Source organism: Schistocerca nitens, chromosome 2 (assembly GCF_023898315.1).
Source record: "Schistocerca nitens isolate TAMUIC-IGC-003100 chromosome 2, iqSchNite1.1, whole genome shotgun sequence".
NCBI lineage: Eukaryota > Metazoa > Arthropoda > Insecta > Orthoptera > Acrididae > Schistocerca > Schistocerca nitens.
In genome coordinates this window covers 152,849,565-152,876,324 of record NC_064615.1, presented here as the reverse complement: position 1 = coordinate 152,876,324, position 26,760 = coordinate 152,849,565, and the positions used below count along the sequence as shown (strand labels likewise).

General features: G+C 45.1%; 1 protein-coding gene across 1 annotated transcript in view; it reads left to right on the top strand.

The window, feature by feature from the left end:
- LOC126234889 (segmentation protein Runt-like) overlaps positions 1-26,760 on the top strand; it is a 146,285-nt gene that overhangs the window by 101,791 nt on the left and 17,734 nt on the right. Inside the window, exon 3 of the mRNA XM_049943629.1 lies at positions 4,345-4,512. Within this exon, the coding sequence (XP_049799586.1) occupies positions 4,345-4,512 (168 nt within the window). The remainder of the gene's footprint in view (positions 1-4,344; positions 4,513-26,760) is intronic.

Below are 26,760 nucleotides of genomic sequence, written 5' to 3'. Positions count from 1 at the left end.
ACTTCAGTTCATGATATGTAGTTTACCCGCGTGATTGATTTGGTACGTTATTGTTTTAGGCCCGGAACTATAACACCTGTGTCCGTTCTTTTGTGATTGCTCAGCCTAAGGTTTATGATTTTAGACTTGTATTTAACTTGGCGGTACGCTGTTGAACACTTCCTCTAGTAGCCTGAAACTTACCACCGGGAAACTTAAAAGGCACAGGTGCTTTATCTCATGTACAGCAATTTGCGCGCGTAAAAGAAAAACGCATATTATTTTTCATAATTGTCTGAAAAGAAGTTTTTGATTTCCATTTGCACAGCTAACCGTCGCTGAGGATTTCTCTAACTTATCTGCAGTTGACCAGTAAGTTCTGGTGTTCGGAATAATGTTGGATAGTTTACTAATGACCCCTAATTTTATCTGTTTATTGTTTACTGTTTTGAAATAATAATTTTTCTTGTTTTAGTTAATACATGTAAAATATTTCTTTTAGTTGCTATTCTTTCTAAAACGTAGTATTGTAATATGAGTATTCAATCATTATTTGACTATTGTTTATAATAATAATAACAGCCCAACACTAAAACATATCTTTTGCTACCAGCTACATGGCATTAAAGGTTCTAAGAATCTTGTGAACGCACCCTTTTATATAAGTGTAGTCAGTATGGCTGCAAACGGGTATATAAATTCACGTCATCGGAATAGGCCTACCATGCGAGGGAAAAAGTAAGCTACACATTGAAAGTAACTTTCATTGAATGCTGGTCTCCATTTCAAAGTGACAAAGACACATGACAATATTATTCAGCATTGTCATCAAGTCTGTGTAAACAACGATCTGAACGATCTACCACTCGTTCAATTCCTCGACGACAGAAACAGGTTCCTTGGTAGCCGAGCCATTCTATAAACGCTGTGTGAACGTTCTCAACACTGGAAAATCTGCAACAGCTGCGAATCATTTCCTCCATGGCCTGGACATTGTCTGTGCTCGATGTTGATAGTCGTCCTTACCGATAACCAACACCCATGCCTATGCGGCTTCGGTCAAGCTGCTCGCGCCACACCACTACGGCTGGGTGCGACATTGCATTTGGTCCGTATACCGCCAGAATTCCACTGTGAATCTGCGTACAGCTTAGACATTTTGCCCACAAGAACCATACTTTGGAGTACGTTTCCAGTTTCGGCACCGTTTCATTGGCACGCTATGATATACACGATAATCGCACCGCAGCATACTTTTGTCTGCAAAGGAATCCAATGCCTTAGTCTTATCCCGCAAAGGTCTCGGCTTGTCACGACATCTGTAACTTACAGGGGCTGGAGAAAAATACCAAAAAGAAAACACATTACCATGTCTAATGCGGTGTAGGAAACCCTTTGGCATTCAGAACAGTTTCCAGTTATCTCGGAATGGGCAAATACAGTTCCTGTAAGATTCTTCCAGCAAAATACTGTCAAGTAAGTTAACGGCGATGGAGATGGATAGCGACCACTCACCCTTCTCTCCAAAGTGGACCACAAAGGATCAATAACAATGAGACCTGGTGGCTGTGGAAAACAAACACTGTATCATGTTACGGAGTTGATCAGCCAAAATAGTCACATAATCCTTGTCAATATTGCGACCTTGCAAGGTAACCATAGAACACATGGAATATTACGATGTGGCTGCCCAAATCATCACCGAACCACCGCCATGTTTAGCTCTTGGTTCGTAAACTGGGCCAGAAGTTGGAAACAGTGTCAGACAATACTCATCCGGCCAAATGTCTTTCTACAAGTGCCCCCTACTCAAGGTTTTATGGCTTCGGGACCACGTTTTCCTGTTAGGGGCATTTGTATTACTGAAGAGTCTTTTCTGAATTCCAACTAGCCCTGCATTTCCCTGTTTATGGAGCTGCCTCCCTCCGCCCTCCGTGTTATTTTGGTGCTGACAGGGTTCTGAATGTGATATATATATATATATATATATATATATATATATATATATATATATATATATAGAGAGAGAGAGAGAGAGAGAGAGAGAGAGAGAGAGAGAGAGCACCTTTGCTTACTGAAGCACCAACCATGCGAGCATCAACGTTCGAATTCACTTAGCTGAAACATAATGCACTCAGAACTACGCACTGATGCTTGCTACGTATAGAGAACAGTACACAAGTATCTTCCGTGGTCGAATACAACAGCGCAACCTGCAGGCTTGGCTAACAATTCCATTCATGTTCAGGCTTGCATTTTTCGCAATGTTTCCAAATTTTTGTCCAACCCCTGTACGTTCTGAAGTCCCCTCGTAAGACTAAAGACATTCTTCTTACTTTTAGTACTTTTTAAAATTAAATAAGTGCATCACGGGCATTTGACCAGGTAGTGAAAATACCACTGTAAATGAACCTAACTTTATATTCCTACTTGTGAGAGTCATTCGATTAATATTCGTTATTTTCCATAAAACACTTTAATATGGTATATCCTCAGTAATGATATACAAAGGTTGGCGACGTAATAAAATGTTGTAGCTCATTCCGTAAAAGCGAACATAATTTGGTAGTGACCAAGTGGAGACTAATTATTTTCTTACAGACTTACATGACGTACCTTAATCATTCAGTTATTTCATTGTAATTTTATAATCGCCGCGAGAGATACGTTATACAGGGTGTCCGAGAAGTCTTTCCCTGATTACATAAATTGATAACTCCGGCTAGAAGTAAGATACAAATATGAAACTGGTGTCTAATTGTTTACAAACTATCTAAGTTTTTTTCACACATCAGTAAACTTTTACACGAGCACCCTTGGTAGCACCTAGCACATCTAGGCGATATTCGATTTCCGTCCACACATTAGCCAACATCACTGGAGGGATCGATTCAACGACTGTGGTTATCCGTTGCCGCAGGGTTTCAAGATCTGGTACACGTGTTCGGTAGACCTCGACCTTGACATAACCCCATAAAAAGAAGTCTAATGGGGTTATGTCAGGAGAGCGTGAAGGCCAAACCGTTGGCCCATCACGACCAAGCCATCGCCCAGGAAAGGTCATATCGAGATAGGCACGGACGTCCAAACCCCAATGAGGCGGTGCACCGACTTGCTGAAACAAGACATCGGGGTGATACTGAAGCAGCTGAGGAACAGCATACAGATGCAGCATGTCCAGATACACTGCAGGTGTGATGGTAGCCTCAGCGAAGAAGAATGGCCCGATAATTCGATCGTGCAATAGCGCGCACCTTTGGACTGCCTCTGGTGCACTCCATGACCTCGCCAGGGGGTTGTGAACCCCAAATGCGCACATTATGGCGATTCACTACTCCACTGACAAAAAAGGTCGCTTCGTCGGAAAAGGCAATTCGTCTGAGATAACCATCATCGTCCTCAATACCTGATAGCATTTCGACCGCAAAGTCATATCGACGTGTACTGTAATTGGGCAACAAGGCCTGAACGATTTGCAGTTTGTATGCACGAAACAATAAACGTTTGTGTAAAATGTCATGGAGAGAGCTTTTTGGCATCTGTGATTCACGTGAGGCCCTGCGCACCGATTTCTCCGGACTTCGCAGAATAGGCTACCTTACAGCTTCCACCCTCTCTGCTGAGCTTCTTGGTCGACCAGACCTCGGAAGGTCAGCAACCGATCCTGTGATCTTGAACTTCTCATACCAGGCTTTAATGCTCTTGACATCAGGTGGATTCCTTCCAAATGTTGTCTGGAAGTGTCTCTGCACTGTGGTTGGTGATCGTGTCTCATGGTACCACAGGCCACACTGTGCCTTCTCCTTATTGGTTAACATGGCTTCTTGGGCACTGCAACTCATCCACTACTTACGTACTGCGAACCTAAAACAGAAAAAAACTTTGATAGTTGTAAACAATTCGACACACGTTTCATATTTGTATCTTACTTCTAGCCTGAGTTATCAATTTATGTAATCAGGGAAAGTCTTTTCGGACACCCTGTAGTTTCAGGTTTCTTCACGCAGCGGACGGCCGTCTACGACTTCGGTATTGCACTTGCCGAGGTGTTAAAGTCGAACCACGAGATTTCTTCGGCGTATCTGTAACAAGTAGAGAAACTAGGAAACACTTTTTAGTTTATATTAAACGAAAATATGATAGTAATTGCTCTAGATTAATGACATACAATACCATACATCGTGTAGCGCCAAAGTTCTCTGTAATAGTGTGCAACTTAATTTTCACTACAGCTTTTCTGATGACGTAATCAGAAACTCTTTTGGCATCTGCGGCGTCCTTACCATCTAGCACATGAAGACGACATGTCCTGACGGTGGCAGGATTTACCAGCTGATCCGACAAGTGTGTGATGTTTGCTTGCAGATTTCCACTACCTGCCGGGCCAGCACGCGTTCGGGCCCTTCGGCATGTTTCCGGGCGCGCAGTGGCTGGACTCGGCCGCCTACCTCGGGTACCCCTGGCAAGAGTACTTCCGCCGGCCAGAACTGTGCAAGCTGCCTGCAGCCGCCGCCGCCTGCTCCATGCTCAAAGGTGAGTACCACTGAATCCAGCTGCCCTTGCCACTCTCCTGCGGGCATTTCGCGATGTTTACAAACTGTATACATACCTTCTCTGGAACGAATAAGTCCCTTGAGATCAGAGAGATTCTCCTTCAGTCATAAATTATCGCCATAACATCATATGGCCTAGAAACGTGCACAGTAACTAAACAGGTCGACAATAAACTACAAATCGCGAAATGAAGTTCTTACGAACGAAGAAAAATATTTACACTACTGGCCATTGAAATTGACACACCACGATGATGACGTGCTACAGAAGCGAAATTTAACCGACAGGAAGAAGATGCAGTGATATGCAAATGATTAGCTTTTCAGAGCATTCACACAACGTTGGCGCCGGTGGGGACACCTTCAACGTGCTGACATGAGGAAAGTTTCCAACCGATTTCTCATACACAAACAGCAGTTGACCGACGTTACCTGGTGAAACGTTGTTGTGATGCCTCGTGCAAGGAGGAGAAATGCGTACCATCACGTTTCCGACTTTGATAAAGGTCGGATTGTAGCCTACCACGATTGCGTTTATCGTATCGTGACATTGCTGCTCGCGTTGGTCGAGATCCAATGACTGTTAGCAGAATATGGAATCGGTGGGTTCAGGAGGGTAATACGGAACGCCGTGCTGGATCCCAACGGCCTAGTAACACTAGGAGTCGAGATGACAGGCATCTTATCCGCATGGCTGTAACGGATCGTGCAGCCATGTCTCGATCCCTGAGTCATCAGATGGGGACGTTTGCAAGACAACAACCATCTGCACGAACAGTTCGACGGCGTTTCCAGCAGCATGGACTATCAGCTCGGAGACCGTGGCTGCGGTTACCCTTGACGCTGCATCACAGACAGGAGCGCCTGCCATGCTGTACTCAACGACGAACCTGGGTGCACGAATGGCGAAACGTCATTTTTTCGGATGAATCCAGGTTCTGTTTACAGCATAATGATGGTCGCATCCGTGTTTGGCGACATCGCGGTGAACGCACATTGGAGACGTGTATTCGTCATCGCCATACTGGCGTATCACCAGGCGTGATGGTATGGGGTGCCATTGCTTACACCTCTTGTTCTCATTGACGGCACTTTGAACAGTGGACGTTACATTTCAGATGTGTTAGGACCCGTGGCTCTACCCTTCATTCGATCCCTGCGAAACCCTACATTTCAGCAGGATAATGCACGACTGCATGTTGCAGGTCCTGTACGGGCCTTTCTGGATACAGAAACTGTTCGACTGCTGCCATGGCCAGCACATTCTCCAGGTCTCACACCAACTGAGAACGTCTGGTCAATGGTGGTCGAGCAACTGGCTCGTCACAATACACGTCACTACTCTTGATGAACTGTGGTATCGTTTTGAAGCTGCATGGGCAGCTGTACCTGTGCACGCCATCAAAGCTGTGTGTGACTCTATGACCAGGCGTATCAAGGCCGTTATTACGGCCAGAGGTGATCGTTCTGGGTACTGATTTCTCAGGATGTATGCACCCAAATTGCGTGAAAATGTAATCACACGTCAGTTCTAGCATAATATATTTGTCCAATGAATACCCGTTTATCGTCTGCATTTCTTCTTGGTGTAGCAATTGTAATGGCCAATGGTGTAGGTTAGGGAAAAATCTGATGATAAGCGAAGACCCTGGAACGTGCACATCCTTCAAAGAAAACCTGACAAAGTTCCTTCTGAGAGGATTTGGCCATGCAAACTAATGGACGAGGGAAGGATAGCAAAACCGGAAGGAAGACCAAGAAAGAGATTTCCTGACCAAGTTAAGGATGATATAAGAACAAGAAAACTACACTGGGAACGGTTCAGAGAGCCACATCCGGGCACCTGGAGTGGAAAACCAGCTATGATGATGAGGAACCTTATAGCCCCACAGTCTATGTGGGTCTCTGGTACAAGTTAAACCAATTGACACAATACTGTGAAGTAAGCGCTCGAGCGTGTGGGCCGGGAGGCCACATTCGAGTGAGTTCGGCCGCCGTATTGCAAGTCCTTTTTAGTTGACGCCATTTCGGTGACTTGCGAGTCAATGATGATGATGGACACACAACACCATCCCCTGCCGGGAATTGAACCCGGGCCTCCTGCGTGGTAGGCGGTAACGCTACCAAGGCGGACAGCGTCAATACATTTTGTGTCTGACACAGACAATGGTACACCTAAGGGAAGAACTCAGGAAAAACGGAAACGCAAAACATCATGTTGAGAAAGCTCCGTAAGTCAAAACACCGGAGAAACAGAGTCAAAATGGAAAGACACTTAACAATATGTTTAAAGAATTGAACAATGGCTATTACGAAAATAGAATGAAGATAAATTTGAAGACGAATAAGTCAATGATACTTACAAGTCAATCAAGGAAGATAAAACTGAATATTTGGTCTTACATAGTAGAACATGTCGACAGCTTCAGCTAATACACAAAATTATCAATAACATAATACTTATTCAAGAAATAAATACAAAGATGGTTACTGCTTTCTCTGTAGTGCAAAAAATAATTAAGGCAAGTGTTTTGTAAAATAGGTTGCCATGTGTTGGGTAGAAGCAAGGACACTGCGGCAGAGAGATGAGAAAGGATTAGAGGCTTTTGAGATGTGACAATAACAGAAGGCGTGAAACAGAGAGACAAAATCGTGTTACAATGGTCGAAAGAGTAAAGAAAAGTACTGGAAACTGTTAAGATGACGAAATGATATTGGCAGTTTCGTAGGACACTGGATGAGAAGTGACTCCACAGTAATGGATGCATTGGGAGAAACGGTGACTGAAAAGAGGACCAGAGGTAGAAGAATCTAACAGTTACTTGACAAACATCGAGATAAATATATCATGCGCAGCTACGAACAGGATGGTGGGAAACCGGGAGGAGTGGAGAATGCTGAACGGCAGTGCTGGACCTGCCTAATGGACACGAAGCATAATCATCGTTGTGAGCCAAAAAGCCACAATAACCGAAGGAAGAGGAAAACATAGTAGAATCCACGCCCTTTCTCCCAAGCGTGGGAAATGTTTCTTCAGAGACAAAGCGAAATAGATCTTCCACCCATCGGCCAAGTTGATAGCTCTTTTGGTATTTGTGAAGGATGATCTGTGTTCAAGAAAAGAGGGGATCCTTGAAATTATTGTCAGCACAGGTTAAGAAATCTAGAGCAAACCAAACGTAGTTTGGAAGAATGGTGCATCGAATACAAACGCACCTATACCTGTTACAGCCAAAAAATCTACTGTGGCTGAGCATTGTACTTCTGAAACGTCCCCTTAGAAAAATTATAAATGACTATGCTTGAACTGACACACAATATTTTTAGCGCAACGCAGTCTGACTTTCAGTAATCCCTACAAAAGAATGGCCCTGACTAACATTAAACTATATCTTTCACAAATCACTTACCTCACAAAAATCTTCGTTACTCGAACTACTGCAATACAGCGAGCGCCACTACTGCCAGCTAAATAAAAGATTCAAACTACTGAAGGCACTAACTACTGATAGGCATAGTTAGCAAATGAAAGATTTTGATAGAGAACAAGCAATGTATTTCCATTAATAGTGTTCAAAAGTCATAATATATAGCAGTTCATGACATCCAGTCTTACAAATTTACTCTTTCTGATGGACACACGTCCAGATCGTCCGCTCTCAAAATTCCACCATCTCTTTCCCCACATCCACCACTGCTGGCGGCTAACCACCAACTGCGCAACGCTACGCGCTATTTATTTTATTTATTTCTCGTTCAGCTACAGGCAAAGCGTGATACACTTACAAACATCAACATAAAAATTTAAATTAACATTAACAATGATTTACAATAAAATTTTCAGGGTTTCCAGCCACAAAAGTGCTTGGTCACTTATCACATGTATGTCCATCAGATTTCCTCCCTCAAGTCCGTGTACGTCGCACTCAACTATATGCTGCATGGTTTGACTCTCTCCGCACTCACAATTGGGGTCCTGGGAGAAACCCCACTTTTTCAACAAATATCCGCACCGACCAACACCTGTCCGTAGACGATTTAGAGTTACCCACACTCTACGTTGGAGTTGGAAGACTGGAACTCGTTGAGATGGGTCCTCAATAAGGAAACTGTTATTCACTTTGCTTTCCTGCCATTGCTGTTTCCACAGGTTATCGATATCAATCTGTTGTTTGAGTTCTTTCCAGAAGGGATTTCTTGACATCAATCTGTCAGGGGGAGGAGGTAGGTCCCTGAACTTTTCTTTGTACCTCTGGATTGCTCTTTCACGTCTAATCGAGGGTGGTTCGATATTGGCAAGGACGGGCAGCCAAGGTTTCGGGGTGGGTCTTACTGTTCCTGTTATGAGCCTCATTGTCTCGTTAAGTTGCACATCAATATATCTGACATGCCTACTGCGGGCCCAGACGGGTGCGCAATATTCCGCTACACTATACAGAAGTGCCAGTGCTGATGTGCGTAGAGTTTCAGTGGAACATCCCCAGGTTGTTCCTGCCAGTTACATTATGATGTTGTTTCTTGTTTTCATTTTTTGGGCGACTTCGTACAGGTGGCTCTTATATGTGAGAGTGCGATCTAGCTTAACACCCAGATATTTTGGCGTTCTATCGTTTTTCAACAATTTACCTTTTATTTGCACTTTTAGCTCACGATTTGCATCTTTGTTACACAAGTGCATTGTTGATGCCACGGATTTAGTCGGATTTACTTTGAGGTGCCAGTTGTCATAATATTGTTGTAGTCGTTCCAGATCCCTGTTTAAAATTTCTTCCAGTTCTTCGAAAGTGTTGGCGTGAGCCGCGATAGCGATGTCATCTGCATACATAAAAGAACGAGATTCCAGGTTTGGGATGTCCGCTATGTATAAATTGAAAAGGCATGGAGCCAGCACAGACCCTTGGGGGAGACCATTTTGTAGTGTCCTGTAGCTGCTTGTTTTCCCATTCAGAGATACCTTGAATCTCCTGTTTATCAACATATTTCTGACTAGATCTATGATCTTCTTGCATTTCACGACTTTTGACAGTTTATACAGTATCCCTTTTGTCCATACGGTGTCGTATGCTGAGGTGAGATCTAATAATACCATGCCCGTTTTCTTTTTGTTTTGGTAACCTCTTTCAATGAAAGTGGTTAGGGCGAGAACTTGGTCGCAACAATCTCTTCCTTTTCGAAAACCGCCTTGCTCTGGGGGAAGAGCAGCTTCTATTTTACTTTCTATTCTGCCTAGGATGACTCGTTCAAACAGCTTGTAAGTGGTGCACAATAAAGATATCGGTCTATAATCTTTAGCATTCTCTCCTGTTTTCCCTGGTTTCTGGATGGCTATGACTTGTGCGTTTTTCCATTGCTTTGGTAACCGGCTGGTATCTATGATATTAGAGAAAAGAGAAGACAGCCATGCTCTTCCCTTTGGCCCGAAGTTCTTCAAGAATTCTGGAAGAAGGCTGTCACAGCCAGCTGCTTTACCAGGTGACATTTTCTTTAGTGCTATATTTATCTCTTCTTATGTTACCCAGTTCGCTAAACCTGCTTCCTCCTCGCTTGCATCTAGCTCTTCGTTCATCAGTTGGTGCAGTTCTTTTTTCTTCGAGGCGGAGGCATGGATTCTGGATGTTTGTAGTATAGAAGAGCATATCTTGTTAGGGGTCACTTTATTATTGATGTTCCGTCCCTTGAATTGTGCTCCGCCAAGTTTCCTCAGTAGACTCCAGCTCTTCTGTGAGGAGTGCGTGAAGTCCATTTGTTCCATCCGCTTTTGCCATCTCTGTTTGCGTTCCTCGTCCATAGCTCTTATGAGCTGTTCTCCTAGTTCTGGATTCTCTGTTTTGTTATATTCATCGAGTAGTTGTTCGCACTCCTTTGTCCAGCATGGGATGTACTCTTTCCGCGCTCCTCTTGGTATTGAGTTATGTGCCGCTTTAATAATTAACTTCGTAAATCTGTCGTAATTTTCTGGAATTGGGGGAATTCTGTTTACATTATTTTCAATGGTATTTTTAAACTTAACCCAGTTAGCCTTCCTGAGGTTCCAGCGGGCTATAGGGGGGCTCTTTATTACTGGTATTTGGATCCCAAGGTCTATAATAACTGGTCTGTGTTGGCTCCGAGGAATACGGCTCAGTACAGTTCTCTTAGACGGAAGTGCTATTCCAGTTTCTCCAGATGAGACAAAACAAAGATCGGGCGTTGATGTTGTGCCCCACGCTCCTGAACAGAAGGTGGGGGTATCTTTTGCATCGTATATTAATGTATAATTATTTATATCTGCCCAGTCTGCCAGCATGAGTCCTTCTTTGTCGCAAGACTGATAGCCCCATCTGGGGTGGTGGGAGTTAAAATCGCCAATTATGACTGCAGGGTGTTGTGGATTAGATAAAACAGGTTGTTCCCATTTTTCTGAAGGTGGCTTGTACACGTTATACACAGTCATATCGTTTAGTTTGATTCCCCCGGTAAATTCGTGGTGCATAGTTTCCTCAATATTATCAACCAGTTCTTTCTTGATCAGTGTTGCAATACCGTGTTTATTATGGGCTTTATAGCCCACAATTTCATAGCCTGGTATTAGAAGTCTCGAGATATTTTCTTCTGATAGATGTGTTTCCTGCAAGGTCAGCACATCAATTTTTTCTTCTGTTAGTAGCTTTGTGAGGATGTCTCCTTTTGTCCTCGTGTATCCCTCTATGTTAACTTGGCATATACGTATTCGTCCACGCACTTGGCTCCGGGGGGGAAACTGAGGCATTTGTCTCGCTCTCTTGCGTAACTTCGCCTGTGAGGGCCGGGAGGTATTACTACGTCCGGCCGCCGTTTGGTGGTGACATTTGCTTCTCGTGTCGCAGCTCGTTCTGAGCATTTCGATTTTCTTCTCGCAATGCGATCGTTGTGCGGCACGATACTGGGGGGGTAGGCCACGTCGAGGCTGTCACCATCTACCCTACGCGCTGTTAACAGCCAACTGCCCAACTCTACAATAGCAAATTCCAACAATGCCAACCAGCCACAGACTGCACACAGCACAGCCAGTGATTTTCATACAGAGCGCTACGTGGCGTTACCAATACAAAACCAAAACAGCCTACTTACACTTCCACTGGCCATTGCATGGATAATGCAGAAACTTTTGGCTACATCCTAATCCTACTGTGGTTCAGTGATCAAGAAAACTGTGGAAACGCATTTAGTGGACGACCTATTCATCCAGGACGATGCCGTCTACCTCCATAATTCATGAAAATCTCAACACTCTAAAAAAGAAGTTTTGTTACAAACCTTCATTATCCGCCATTGCGATAGCTGCTACCAGATTTAATGAGTAAGCCGTGAAATATATTTATTTCATTAGTACTGTGGATTTGCAGTTGCTCTACGTTTGTTTAGACTCTGGGCTTGCAACATTCCCATCTTTGATGCATAATTTTATCTTTGATTATCGCTGTTGTGCCGACTGTATTATCTGCGAGGCACGCGCATTTTAGTTGAGAGTATAGCTTTCTGTTATGTGCTTTTAGCATTACCCTACAGTATAGAACTTATTCACCGGATCTTTTGCAGATGTTTGCACGGTTCACAGCTAACACATAGGAAGGAGAAGTGTTACTGTCTCCGATGCAAGCCCGAAAAATTGTGGAATATTCTGTCTACCGGGAAAAATTCAAGTATCATGTTGCAGACACACTTCCTAAACGTTGAAACCATTGTTTCGTCTGGGATGTAGGCTTTAATAGAAAGTTAGAATTTATTTCTACATCACGACTCACCAGTTTCGATCCTTGGGGGATAGTTCAAGAGATAATAATTGCCAGCCAAATTCTTCGGCTGCGGCAACTATGGAAAACAGTATGCAGTAGATGTCGCATCGATGCTGCCAGATATAATAGACAGAAATACGACAGAATTAAATCGAGTAGCAGTGTGTCCTCCGGTGTTTTATAAACATTTCCTTACCTTCATTTACGCTGAGGGTCAACTGACGGCTCCGACACCAAGCTTCGATTATCTGCAGATCTTCCTGTATATTTCTCTACAGTTTTCTTGCGCCAAAACTTTATCATACACAACGTCAGCCGCAGACAACCTCACGAAGCTCTCGAAGTTAAGAACGACGTGTTCAGTTTCATGTGCTAGGAAGCCCTGAAGGTTTCATTCCGTTGCGAGGATACTGGGAAATTGTGTTTTGACCAAAGTGGTCGACTACATCTTAAGGGCAGCATCCAACTGAAGAATAAGACACACAGAGCAGCAGAGCAGACTACCAAAAAACTGTTCTTTCTTACAGATGGTGTGTTTTGTAATAGTTTACCGGGTGAATGAGAAGCTAGAGTAGTCCCCTTTTTTGCAAAGTTACTGCTTCTCCTGTCGCGACCGACCTCACGCCAGACTGTCGACTCATTTGCATTTATTATCCGTTTCTTTTCACTATGTGATTCTTCTGTCATATCGTCTTTCTTTGGCTTCATATTGTAAAGCCTCCCAATGCGCGGTAAATAAGAAAATGATGTTTCTTGCAGAACGTTGAAATCTAATTCTCAGTCAGAGTCAGTAAATAGTAAGCACAGGGTTTCGGAAATAGTGATAATAAAAATATTCTACAAATTCGTTAAAATAGTCATTCATGATCGAATAGTTAGTTAAACTGCGCAGAATTTCTTTCCAGCCACTAAACGGAGTGAAAAAATACCAATGCGGGCTCATAACTTCTCTGACTCAAACGTATCAAAAAGCAAAGGTACAGAGGTTTTCTCCCACGCCCATTCGAAACTAGAATACCACATTGTAATAAATGTACACTAAGAGATATTTTCTGTGCCGACTGCTTAAGGATTTAGTGATCAAAGGTGCAACAAATGTTCTTAGGATGTTGCTAATTGTTTTCAAAGTATTCCCTGTGTCCAGTGCATGTGCAAGACTCGTGTTCCACGCCACCCACAAGTTACGGACTTGGGTTCGCCAGCGGGAGAATCCCCTCGCGAACGTCGCCCCCCCCCCCCCCCCCCAGGAACTCTTTCATCAGGGCATTACGCTGACCGGCCATCTTGGTTTCCTGGTCTGCCTATTGTGGGCAAATCTGCACACCATGGCTTGTCCTCTCTGACTCATCCCCAGCATCATTCAGCCACCCCTCGCCACCCCTAAGAAGCTGGAATGAGGAGGGTGGTCCGCCCCTCCCAGTGGAATACGCGAGCGTATGTGTGCGTGCGTGTGTGTGCGTGCGTGTGTGTGTGGGTGTGCGGGAGTTCGCCTCTGCGTTGGCGGCCGGGGGAGCAGAGGTGGGTGGACCAAGCAGTGTTTCAATTCAAAGGGGCGCCCCTCCCCTCCTCCTCCTCCAGGACCACCCCTTGCCAAACTCCCTGGCGCCCTCATTGTACATACAGTATAAGCTCGCTCAAATCGGATTAAGGGATGGAGGGGCGGAGAACGGAGGTCCGACCGAAAGGGTGAGGAGACAGAGAGGGGGATGAATTTCATACGATGACAGTCAGTGTTGCAGCTAATTCCCATAAGACTTTAAAACCGACAGAGGCTCAAAGAGCCACCAGCAGGCTGCTGGACGCTGCGGGGGGAATCTGAATGCTGGCGATAGCGAGTCCCCCCCCCCCTCTCCACCCGGCCGCTACCGCCCCTACCGCCCCTTCTCTCCGCGGCAGATTCCTCCTCAGCTACATTCGTCTTTATCTTTCTGTCTTCGTCGCGCGTCTCATGAATTCGGAAGCAGCGTGCGGGATCCCCGGTGCTGGCAAGACGTAACAATGATGGCGCGAGCGCCCAATGAAGCGAAAGCCCGCCGGCAGACAGATGGCCCCGCGTAGCCGGCGAATTCCCGGGTGGGCGACCCTTCCGCTGCAGCCGAACGCTTCTTATGAGTGCGCGGGACCCCGGCAGATGCATTAGCCGCGCCCTATAAATCTCGCCCGCCGCCCTGGATGTGGGCTGTATTGGTTATCTGGTCATCCATCTGCCTCTGGCCTACTGTTCTGTTTTTGTACAGAACAAAAGAAACGAGATCTCCCCTCCCCCTCTCTCCCTATCTCTCTCTCTCTCTCTCTCTCTCTCTCTCTCTCTCTCTCTTCCACTCAAGAACACATGCGGAAGTGAAGAACGAGGAACAAAATTTTCAGTCCTTCCTCTTCTTCTCCTCCTTATTCATCGCTTCACGTATTAGGCAAGGCAAACTGCCTGTTTCGGTATAGCCTTTTTACGTTTCTTCTTCCATTGCATTTATAACCGAATGTCATTTATAATTGAGAGTTGGGACGATGACGCGAATATACAGCGTTTCTCATCCAGCTGTCAACCTCACCTGCCAAGCAGACGAGGCGGTTACGACCGAGTATTGACGGTATAACCACGGCATCGAGTACAGAGGAAATGCTGTGCCGTACGTGAGTTTCGACCTGTGACTGGCAAAGCAGTCCCATCACCAGTCTTAGTGCAATAGTCCAGTATCCAATTCAGAACTCAATACACGTACTAGCAGTGCTCAGTCTAATCACGGAAACGGGACGCATTACCGGGATACAACGTGGGCAAAAAACAAGAACAACACAAAAATTTTAACTTTTCTCCACCAATTACTCGGATGTAGGAGGAAAGTGCAAAGAACATCGAGGGAAATCTGTGTGGTTCAAGCAACGTTACGGTATTTCCCTAACACTGCGTAGCTACCGAAATGCCTCTGTGCACTATGTGATCACACCATCAAGCAGCTGCGTAGTGGGAATTACTGAAAAAAAATGATGTGCACCATCTTTTACAGTCGACGGTACTTCAACAACAAGAAGAACCTGGTTTGCCAACTTAGTGAGATGCGTGTGGCCAGTAAGAAGGCGCTGCGTTATACACTATCTGATCAAAGTATCTATTGCTGGAGCCGGCCGCTGTGACCGAGCGGTCCTAGGCGCTTCAGTCCGGAACCGCGCTGCTGCTACGGCCGCAGCTTCGAATCCTGCGTCGGGCATGGATGTGTGTGATGTCCTTAGGTTAGATAGGTTTAAGTAATTCTACGTCTCGGGGACTGATGACCTCAGATGTTAAGTCCCATAGTGCTCAGAGCCTTTTGAACCTATTGCTGGAAATTAATATGGGGTGTGTCCATCCTTCGCCTTTATCTGGGTCAGGGAATTTTCTCCGCCCAGGGACTGAGCGTTGTGCTGTACTCATCATCACCCTTCATCCTCATCGACTGCACTTCGCCGAAGAGGCGTCAAATTGAAAGACCGACACCCGGCGAACGGTCTGCCCGACGGGGGGCCCTAGCCATACGATTAATACATAAAATAAACTTGAAATTAGAGCAACAAAACTTATTTATGAAACAAAACGGAATACACGGATACTAAGAGCTGCAGTTTTGGGATCATAACATTGATTTCATCACGAATGAGTTTTCGTTTTTCCATGGTAGTATGGTTGTACACTCTTCGATGCTGAGAAACTCCTCTGTGATGTATATGACGCTTATTTGCAAATACATAAGAGTTGCTACGGTTGGTCTCACTGTTCCAAGGTTATTACGAATAAGACATTTCACAGCTGAACATCTTTCTTGCAGCAAAACTTGAAGACATGATATATCGCCGTTCCACAAGTGAGCCATCTTTACGCACAAATTCGAAGTAGAAAATGACGATCGCTAGCACGTAAATATCGCTGTACTACGCGTGTAGTCGAAATATTACGCAAATGAACATTAAAATTAAACACTGTCTGCCCGAGAAATAAATAACCATTCCCCAAATCAAAACAAGATCTGTTGCAAAAGAAACGAAAAAATACTTTTATGTAATTGTTTCTACAATACAAAACATTACAATTTGAAGATAATCAAAGACTACCTGAAAACGCGTGAATTATTATAGTGTTACAAGAGCTTAGATAGACTATAGACAAACTATGGACGAAGAGGGGGGAGGGTGACGGAGTCGGGCATTATGCGCGCAGCCGGCTTGGACGAATTCAAGCAGCCTGCTGAAAATTTTTTTGTAAACGAACGAACTACAGAATGTGCTGTCATCACATACCCCTTCTGCTCTTAGTAAACCCATCCCTGTCGTCCCCTTTTGGAACTAGTATTCATAACTGAGTCCCGTGCAGGTGGCCAGATTGAGCGCTGTTTTGCATATAGACCATGAATGATAAAGTTCTGAGCAAATTTTTTAAAGAACTGCAGCTTTTCCTTTTCAGCGATATTTTAGTTGGTCAAGACAGGCGACCTTCGGGCGATACAGGCAAATCCAAGTGTATTTTTATGCAGTCATTTTAATTTAATGTTATTTGTAGTTACGTTTACAGATCCCCTGCCTTGTGAGATACTGAAATAGTTGCAACCGCAAAGTTCAACCAGTCTCCAAATAACGACACCAATGATAACATTGCACTACTATAGTTAGCTAATTAAGCTATCATAGTATCGCGTATATGTTTTTAACTTACCATAACATTAGTGGACGAATGAAAATTTGTTTTCCTCTTGTTGCTTGTTACAAAAGTATTTGTAATTAGAAGCTACCATAACAGCACGCAGAACAAAAGCAAGAAACGCCAGCACTTACATTAAATTCAACAGAAAGTAAGCACTGAACGGATTAACGAAACAAGTGAGCTCCAGCAAAGCCAATAGTGTGCAGTAACAGATCTTGGCTAAGGTATGGATGAGCGATAGCTGATAGTGCTATTGATATATCGATAATTTGAAACTGTCGATGGCCTTGTTGACTATCGACAGTGCGTATCCATTATTCGTCGTGTGACTGAAAATCAAAATATCTCTCAATTTCACTACACGACAACTAGGTCGTGTGTAATCTTATTGAGGTCATAGGGGGATCAGGATCCCTGGACTGCCCCTTTAGCTACGTCCTTGACCAATGTCGATTGACAAGGAAGCACACAGAGTGGAACAAGAACTATCAAAACAACAAAGAAGAAGTTTCCAAAGAAATTATAGTGCAGTGTTCTGCATGTGCTGAGACATACGTTAACCATCCACCAGAAGACCGGATAGAGCGTTGCAAACGCCGCTCATGATGGGATGAACACTGCTCAAACCTTGAAGAAGGAATATTTGTATCTGATTTTTGTTAACTGAAACCACTGAGCTACAGTTACATTAATTTTCAACATAACGATCATCACTTCATTAAATATTATTTAGTAAGAGATATGTAGCAATGTTTAATTAAGTAATGTACTGTCTTATTATACTTGGTGGTTAAAACTGAAGTGCAGCTACTTACGGAGTGCCTGTTTGGGCCGTGATTATAGTATGCCAGTGAAACTTGATAGATATGCTAAAGCGTTAATGCAGAACCGATGTACGTTGGAAAAAATATTTCCAGTTTTGGCCACCAGGTGCAAATCGGGCACTGCACATTATCTAATCGACGTCTTCAGTGCTCATATTGAACAAATTGTGTAAGCGGCGGTTAATGACATTGCCTTTCCTGCCCATGTCCGTTTCTAATCCCTTAAATACGGAAACATCTCTATATGCCTTCCTTTCATTCACATCACCTGATTTGTACCCGGTGGCCAAATTTGGAACTACAGCTTTTACAGTGTAAATCGGTTCCTCACTAACGCATTAGAGTACACACCAAGTGTGGCTGCCATACGATAATTACAGCCAACACAGGACGTCTCTGAGTGGCTGCACTTCAGTTATAAGCACCTGGTAGCTTGAAAAAGTATGCATCTTCTACCATTACTATCATATTGGCACAGTACTGGGGCAAGTTTACTTTTTTCCACTTGCTTTTAAAACAGGCAAACTAACTGTGATTGTATTAAAATAAAAAGTTATACGACTAGGTGCACTATAATAAGAAGGCATTCTGTTTAGACATTCAAAGAAAATAAATTTATGTCATAAAACGAGTATGACAAAAACTTGTTAAAGTTAACATGGTCAACTAGCCCTGGTCTCTCCTGTCGCATTGCCCTATGTCCAGTAAAAATTATTAATATTTGGTAACACTGAAGCGATGCTGATTATGTAGTATATCAAGCTACAACTGGTACCACCGATTCGTTTAATGGAGTTATACTGCAGTAATACTCAGTTTTCTTATGCGGTTAAGTACACTCTTTTATATGCAATGCGAACCGATGGTGAATACGATGATTTTCAAAGTTGACGGGTGGGGAGTGGAGGTGCGAGGAAGAGGTCAGACATTGGCAGAAAGTAGATGAGAACCCAGCAGCGTTGTATTTCCACGCCGATGAAACCGGCTGCAACTGTGGGCCGAAGATCGTGACAGACGGTCAACACAGATACAGAAAATATCGTTCTTGTGAAACACAACTAGCTAATGACCGCTATCTACAGGGTATGTCAAATACACTCCTGGAAATTGAAATAAGAACACCGTGAATTCATTGTCCCAGGAAGGGGAAACTTTATTGACACATTCCTGGGGTCAGATACATCACATGATCACACTGACAGAACCACAGGCACATAGACACAGGCAACAGAGCATGCACAATGTCGGCACTAGTACAGTGTATATCCACCTTTCGCAGCAATGCAGGCTGCTATTCTCCCATGGAGACGATCTTAGAGATGCTGGATGTAGTCCTGTGGAACGGCTTGCCATGCCATTTCCACCTGGCGCCTCAGTTGGACCAGCGTTCGTGCTGGACGTGCAGACCGCGTGAGACGACGCTTCATCCAGTCCCAAACATGCTCAATGGGGGACAGATCCGGAGATCTTGCTGGCCAGGGTAGTTGACTTACACCTTCTAGAGCACGTTGGGTGGCACGGGATACATGCGGACGTGCATTGTCCTGTTGGAACAGCAAGTTTCCTTGCCGGTCTAGGAATGGTAGAACGATGGGTTCGATGACGGTTTGGATGTACCGTGCACTATTCAGTGTCCCATCGACGATCACCAGTGGTGTACGGCCAGTGTAGGAGATCGCTCCCCACACCATGATGCCGGGTGTTGGCCCTGTGTGCCTCGGTCGTATGCAGTCCTGATTGTGGCGCTCACCTGCACGGCGCCAAACACGCATACGACCATCATTGGCACCAAGGCAGAAGCGACTCTCATCGCTGAAGACGACACGTCTCCATTCGTCCCTCCATTCACGCCTGTCGCGACACCACTGGAGGCGGGCTGCACGATGTTGGGGCGTGAGCGGAAGACGGCCTAACGGTGTGCGGGACCGTAGCCCAGCTTCATGGAGACGGTTGCGAATGGTCCTCGCCGATACCCCAGGAGCAACAGTGTCCCTAATTTGCTGGGAAGTGGCGGTGCGGTCCCCTACGGCACTGCGTAGGATCCTACGGTCTTGGCGTGCATCCGTGCGTCGCTGCGGTCCGGTCCCAGGTCGACGGGCACGTGCACCTTCCGCCGACCACTGGCGACAACATCGATGTACTGTGGAGACCTCACGCCCCACGTGTTGAGCAATTCGGCGGTACGTCCACCCGGCCTCCCGCATGCCCACTATACGCCCTCGCTCAAAGTCCGTCAACTGCACATACGGTTCACGTCCACGCTGTCGCGGCATGCTACCAGTGTTAAAGACTGCGATGGAGCTCCGTATGCCACGGCAAACTGGCTGACACTGACGGCGGCGGTGCACAAATGCTGCGCAGCTAGCGCCATTCGACGGCCAACACCGCGGTTCCTGGTGTGTCCGCTGTGCCGTGCGTGTGATCATTGCTTGTACAGCCCTCTCGCAGTGTCCGGAGCAAGTATGGTGGGTCTGACACACCGGTGTCAATGTGTTCTTTTTTCCATTTCCAGGAGTGTAGATACCATAATTTTAGATTTCCAGAAGGCTTTTCACACCGTTACTCACAAGCGACTCCTAATCGCATCAATGCTACAAGGTTCTTGAGTTCAGGTTAGAAAGGTCACAATCAGTAGAAACTGACGGATAGTCATCCAGTAAAACAGAAGTGATGTATAGCGAACGTGAAGGAAGTGTGATAGGCCCTCTGCTCTTCCTGGTGTGCAGAAACGACATAGGAGACAATCTGAGCATCCCTCGTAGTTTGTTTGAAAAAGATGGTGTCATTCAGCGTCTTGTAAAGCCATCAGACGATCAAAACCAATTGTAAAATGATTTAGGAAAGATATCTACACTGATCATCGAGAACATTGTGACCACCGACCTACTATCAATATAAGGGATAGCAGCGTCACCTGTCGGGGAATGACTGCTAGTCAGACACACGCACGGTGCATGTAGAATCAGTGAGCGTGCTGTCCGCGTGCAGAGTGGGGAAGGCGTGCGATCTTTCCGAGTCTGACCGGGTACAGATTGTGATGGCCCGCAGGAAACTACTTGACTTTTCGGGTGTTCAGGGTCTGCAGTGGTGAATTTCTTCAACACGTGGCGAAACCAAAGTGAAACCACGTCTAGAGGTTGTGGGGTTGGGTGGGCACCTCTCACTATAGATGTCGGACGTCATAGGATGGGCAGACTGGTAAAATAGGACAAGCTGCGGAATGTAGCGGAACTGACACGAGACCTTAATGCTGGGCAGAGAACAATTGTGTCTGAACACACAGTGTACCAAACATTCCTGACGATGAGCCTCCGCAAATGGCGACCCAAGTATGTGCCAATGTTAACACTAGTACATCGGTAACTGGGACTGAGCCGCGCGGGATTAACAGAGCGGTCTGAGGCGCTGCAGTTATTGACGGTGCGGCTGATCCCGGCGGAGGTTCGAGTCCTCCCTTGGGCATGGGTGTGTGTGTTTGTCCTTAGGATAATTCAAGTTAAGTAGTGTGTAAGCTTAGGGACTGATGACCTTAGCAGTTAAGTCCCATAAGATTTCACACACACACACACACTGCGAGAGGAATGGGCACTTGAGCATCGGCACTGGACGATGGCGCAGTGACAGATCATTGTGTGGTCTCAAGAACCCCGATACCTTCTTCATTAAGACGATGCGACGGCGCGTCTTCCAGCCGAACAGCAGTGCTGCGGGGCGGAGATTAGCTGGCGGTGGCTGAATTATGCTCTGGATAACATTCACGTGGGCTTCCACTGATCGAGTGGAACTTGTGCAAGGCACCATGGAGTATCGTTTAGTGGTTGCAGACCACGTACACCGCTTCATGATGACCACGTTTCCCGACGGCAATGGCTTTTTTCGGCGAGATAACGCGCCATGTCACAAGGCCAAGAGTGTGATGGAATGGTTCGAGAAACATAGTGGCGAATTCCAATTGATGTGCTGGGCCCCCAACTCGCCAGATCTGAAATCAGTCGAACACATCTGGAATGTGACTGAAGGTTGCGTCAGAGTTCCCCTCCCTGGAATTTACTGGAATTATATAACGTGTGTGCAGATGTGGTGCCAGCTCCCTCCAGCGACCTACCAAGGTCTCATTGCTTCCATGCCACGACGCATCGCCGCTGTTACTGATGCCAAAGATGGATATATCGTCTGTTAGGTAATTGGTCATAATGTTCATCACACAAATCTAAAGACTGTAAATTCAACTATACACTTTGGGATTGCAATTACGAATAACTTAATTGGAACGATCACATATATAATTTTGTGGTGAAACAAACCAAAGACTGCGATTTATTGCCAGAACACTTCAAAAGTGTAACAAATCTACTAAAGAGACTGCTTACACCACGCTTGTCCGCCCCTTTCCGGAATATTGCTCTGCGATGTGGGATCCACATCAGACGGGACTGACGGACTAGATCGAAAAGTTCAAGTAGAGCAGCTCGTTTTATACTACCGTGATATACGGGGGAGAGTGCAACGGACATCATACATGAATTGGGGTGGCAACCACTAAAACTAAGACGTTTTTCGTTGCGGCAAAATCTTCTCGAAAAATTTCAATCACTAACTTTCTCCTCCGAAAGCGAAAATATTCTATTGGCGCCCACCTACACTACAGGTTATGAAAATTGCTACACCAAGAAGAAATGCAGATGATAAACGGCTACTCATTGGACAAATATATTATACTGGAACTGACTTGTGATTACATTTTCACGCAATTTGGGTGCGTAGATCCTGAGATATCAGTACCCAGAACAACGGCCTTGATACGCCTGGGCATTGAGTCAAACAAAGCTTGGATGGCGTCTACAGGTACAGCTGCCCATGCAGCTTCAACACGATACCACAGTTCATCTAGAGCAGTGACTGGCGTATTGTGAAGAGCCAGTTTCTCGGCCTCCATTGACCAGACGTTTTCAGTTAGTGAGATATCTGGAGAATGTGCTGGCCAGGGCAGCAGTCGAACATTTTCTGTGTCCAGAAAGGCCCGTACAGGACCTGCAACATGCGGTCGTGCATTATCCTGTTGAAATGTAGGGTATCGCAGGGATCGAATGAAGGGTAGAGCCACGGGTCGCAACACATGTGAAATGTAACGCCAGTGTTCAAAGTGCCGTCAATGCGAACAAGAGGTGAGCGAGACGTGTGACCAATGGCACTCGATACCATCACGCCAGGTGATACACCTGTATGGAGATGAATACACGCTTCCAATGTCCGTTCACCGCGATGTCGCCAAACACGGATGTGATCATCATGACGCTGTAAACAGAATCTGGATTCATGCGAAAAAATGACGTTTCGCCATTCGTGCAGCCAGGTTCGTCATTGAGTACATCATCGCAGGCGCTCCTGTCTGTGATGCAGCGTCAAGGGTAACCGCAGCCATGGTCTCCGAGCTGATAGTCCATGCTACTGCAAACGTCGTCGAACTGTTTGTGCAGATGGTTGTCTTGCAAACGCCGCCATCTGTTGACTCAGGGATCGAGACGTGGCCACACGATCCGTTACAACCATGCGGATAAGATGCCTGTCATCTCGACTGGTAGTGATACGAGGCCGTTGGGATCCAGGATGGCGTTCCGTATTACTCTCCTGAATCCACCGATTCCATATTCTGCTAACAGTCATTAGTTCTCGACCAACGCGAGCAGCAACGTCGTGATACGAGAAACCGCAATCGCGATAGGCTACAATTCGAGCTTTATCAAAGTCGGAAACGTGATGGTACGCATATCTCCTCCTTACACGAGGCATCACAACAACGTTTCACCAGGCAACATCGGTCAACTGCTGTTTGTGTATGAGAAATCGGTTGGAAACTTTCCTCACGTCAGCGCGTTGTAGGTGTCACCACCGGCGCCAACCTTGTGTGAATGCTCCGAAAAGCTAATCATTTGCATATCACTGCATCTTCTTCCTGTTGGTTAAATTTCTCGTCTGTAGCATGTCATATTCGTGGTGTACCAATTTTAATGGCCAGTAATGTAGTTAGGGCGAAGTGATCATCATGATAAAATGAAATCAGTGTTCGCACAGAAAGATTTAATTGCTTGTTTTTTTCCCACGCTTCGTTCGAGGGTGGAACGGTAGAGAAATAGCTTGAAGGTGGTTCAATGAACACCCTGCCAGGCATTTTATTGTGAATTCCAGAATAATCATGTATATGTGGATGCATATGTGACTGACCATACAGTCGTTTGAAGTATCGCATTCCAATAAGAGAACTCATTTAGACATTTATGGCACCAGTTTGGCACTGTGCCTCCTTGTTCGGAGGACTACTGGATGTACAACAGTTCGCTGAAAAGCTTGGTCCAGTTGGACTATGGCGTGGCACCCGCACAACCGCATCTGACGACGGCCGGCTCGGAAGAAGAGCTCCTTGCCGTGCAGCGACGCGGGGGCGGACGTCGCACGGTGCCCCGTCCCTTTGTTTGCGCAGGAGCATTAATAATGCCGCCGACCAGCCGGCCGCGCCCCGCACGAGGAGCTGCCAGTACAAAGAAGAGCTGTGCAAGCCTCATGGTCTGAGGTTTACGGCCTGTGTACACACACGGGGCGGGCCTACAAAGAAGGACAGGACAAATACCTCATTTGTTCCTCGAGGGGTTAAAAAGGGGGTGGTGGAGACAAGGGTGTCGTGGCTCCTCCAAGGCTTCATCACAGGACGAAGCAGTCAGCAGGCGACGGGTTGATGCTGAGCTTAACCTGAGAAAGCCCACTCCCAGATGAAAATACGATAGAAAAAGTGTGATTCGATTGCGGCAGAAACCAATCCGTATTTGTGCAGGGTATTCAGGAAGAAGAAATAAATGTTTTGCATTTTGTAGACATTGTAATTTTGTCAGTGACGTCAGAGGAATTGCAAGAGTAGTTGAATGGTACTGATAGTGTCCTCAAGAAAGGATAAAAGATAAATACCAAGAAAAGTGAAACAACAGTACTGGTATGTAGTCCATTTAAATCATAGAATGCTAATAGAATTAGATTAGAAAATGTGATACCATAAGCTATCAGTGAGATTCGCTTTTTGGGCAGCAAAATAACTGACGATGGCTGAAGTTGAGAGGATATAAAACGCAGAATGGGGAAAGCCAGAAATGCATTTATAAAAGAACGTACTTTACGATGAGTGTTCAGTAAGTAATATAACACATTTATTTCTAAAAACAGATAGGCGTTATTCAGGAATCCAATATATCATACTATTCCAGACTCTTTTGGCTACAAAACTCTATATTTCGACATACTTCCTCTTCAATGCGACGGCATTACGCCAACGTACTGGAGGGCCTGTATACCTCCATGGTACCACTCTACTGGTCCGCGTCCAAGCCAATGTCTTGCTGCGTCAATAACCTCTACATCATGCATCATGGGCGTACTGTTTCCCTTGGAGTGCATCCTCCTGTGGGCCAAACAGATGGAAGTCCGAAGGTGCGAGACATGGGCTGTAGTGTGGATGAGGATAAACATTCCAATCAAGTTTTGTGAGCTCCTTTCGAGAGCGCATGCTTATGTTAGGGCCTGTGTTGTCATGGATAAGGAGACGTTCGGTTGCATCTCCTCAGATGAGAGTGTCAGCACGTCCAGTTACAGCTGTGCGTGGCCTCAGAGCCCTCAGGAGATCGGACACGTTTGAACGATCGTATTGCGATGATGACAGATGCCTCGCTCGACGACTCACCGTGCTTCTGTTCACTGCCAGGTCTCTGTAGACATTGTGTAAGCGCCTATGAATATCTGCGACGCTCTGTTTTTCCGCCAAAGAAACTCAATGACAGCTCTCTTCTTGGAACGCACCTCTGTTACAGGTGTCATGTTGAGGGCTACTTACAGCGCCAACACCTATCGGGACCTCATGAAACTGTAGGGGCTGAAGAGGGAGTATTCCACGATGTCTCACAACAAATTCCACATTTTTCCAACCTAAATTTTCCGAGTAAAAAATGTGTTGCGTTACTTACTGATTGCCCCCCGTATTATAATCGAATACTTTTTTCTGAAGGTGTATTTATGGCTACAGAGGTTATAAATCAATGCTCGCTCACACGTATTGTTTATTTGATAGACCTATTTGATGATTTAAGTCATTTTCAGTAGCCAGTATTACTTCTTAGCTGATGGCTGTTGAAAATGACTTGAGTGTCAAAATTTGGTTAGGGAGTAAAATGTGTATAATCATTGACTAATAACCTCTATAATCAAATTTAGAGTATTCATTGATGCTCTATACCATCATGGAAAATATGAACAAAATATTTCTGCGGAGTGTAGCCTTGCACTGAAACGAAAAGGAGTTAAGACAAGAGGAGAATAGAAGATTTTTAAATGTGTTGCTACAAAGTAATGTTGAAAAATGGACGGGTTATGTATTAACTAACGAGAAGGCACTGAATCGAACTGGAGCAAAAAGAAATTTGTGGCACTACTTGACTAAAAGGTGAGATGCACTGATGGCAAACATCCTAAGACGTCAAGGATTCGTTAATTTGATAACGAAATTAAGTGTGGGAAACAAAAATTGTAGAGAAAGACCATGACTGGAACACGCTAAACTGGTTCAAATGTTGTAGGTTGTAGTAGGTTTTAGGAGAGGGAGACATCTGCACACGTTAAAATATCGTGTAGACCTGCATCAAACCAACCTTCGGACTGAAGACCACAAAAATATCAATAACATTTGCTTGGCACCACATTACTCACGTATACCCCGAAAAATGACATTAAACGAAACTATTTTTCCTTTGACAAAGAGCTAACGATTGCATTTAAATCAATATTATTTGTATTGGTCAAACGAACCTGGTATTCGAATTTTCCAGCAGTTCCGAGAAATAATGGTCATAACTATTTGCAGGAGGATTAGTGATTATAGATTGTTTGCCAATGGACGCACTGTTAACGTCAGACGGTTTTCAATACGTGCTGTTATATATAGAGAT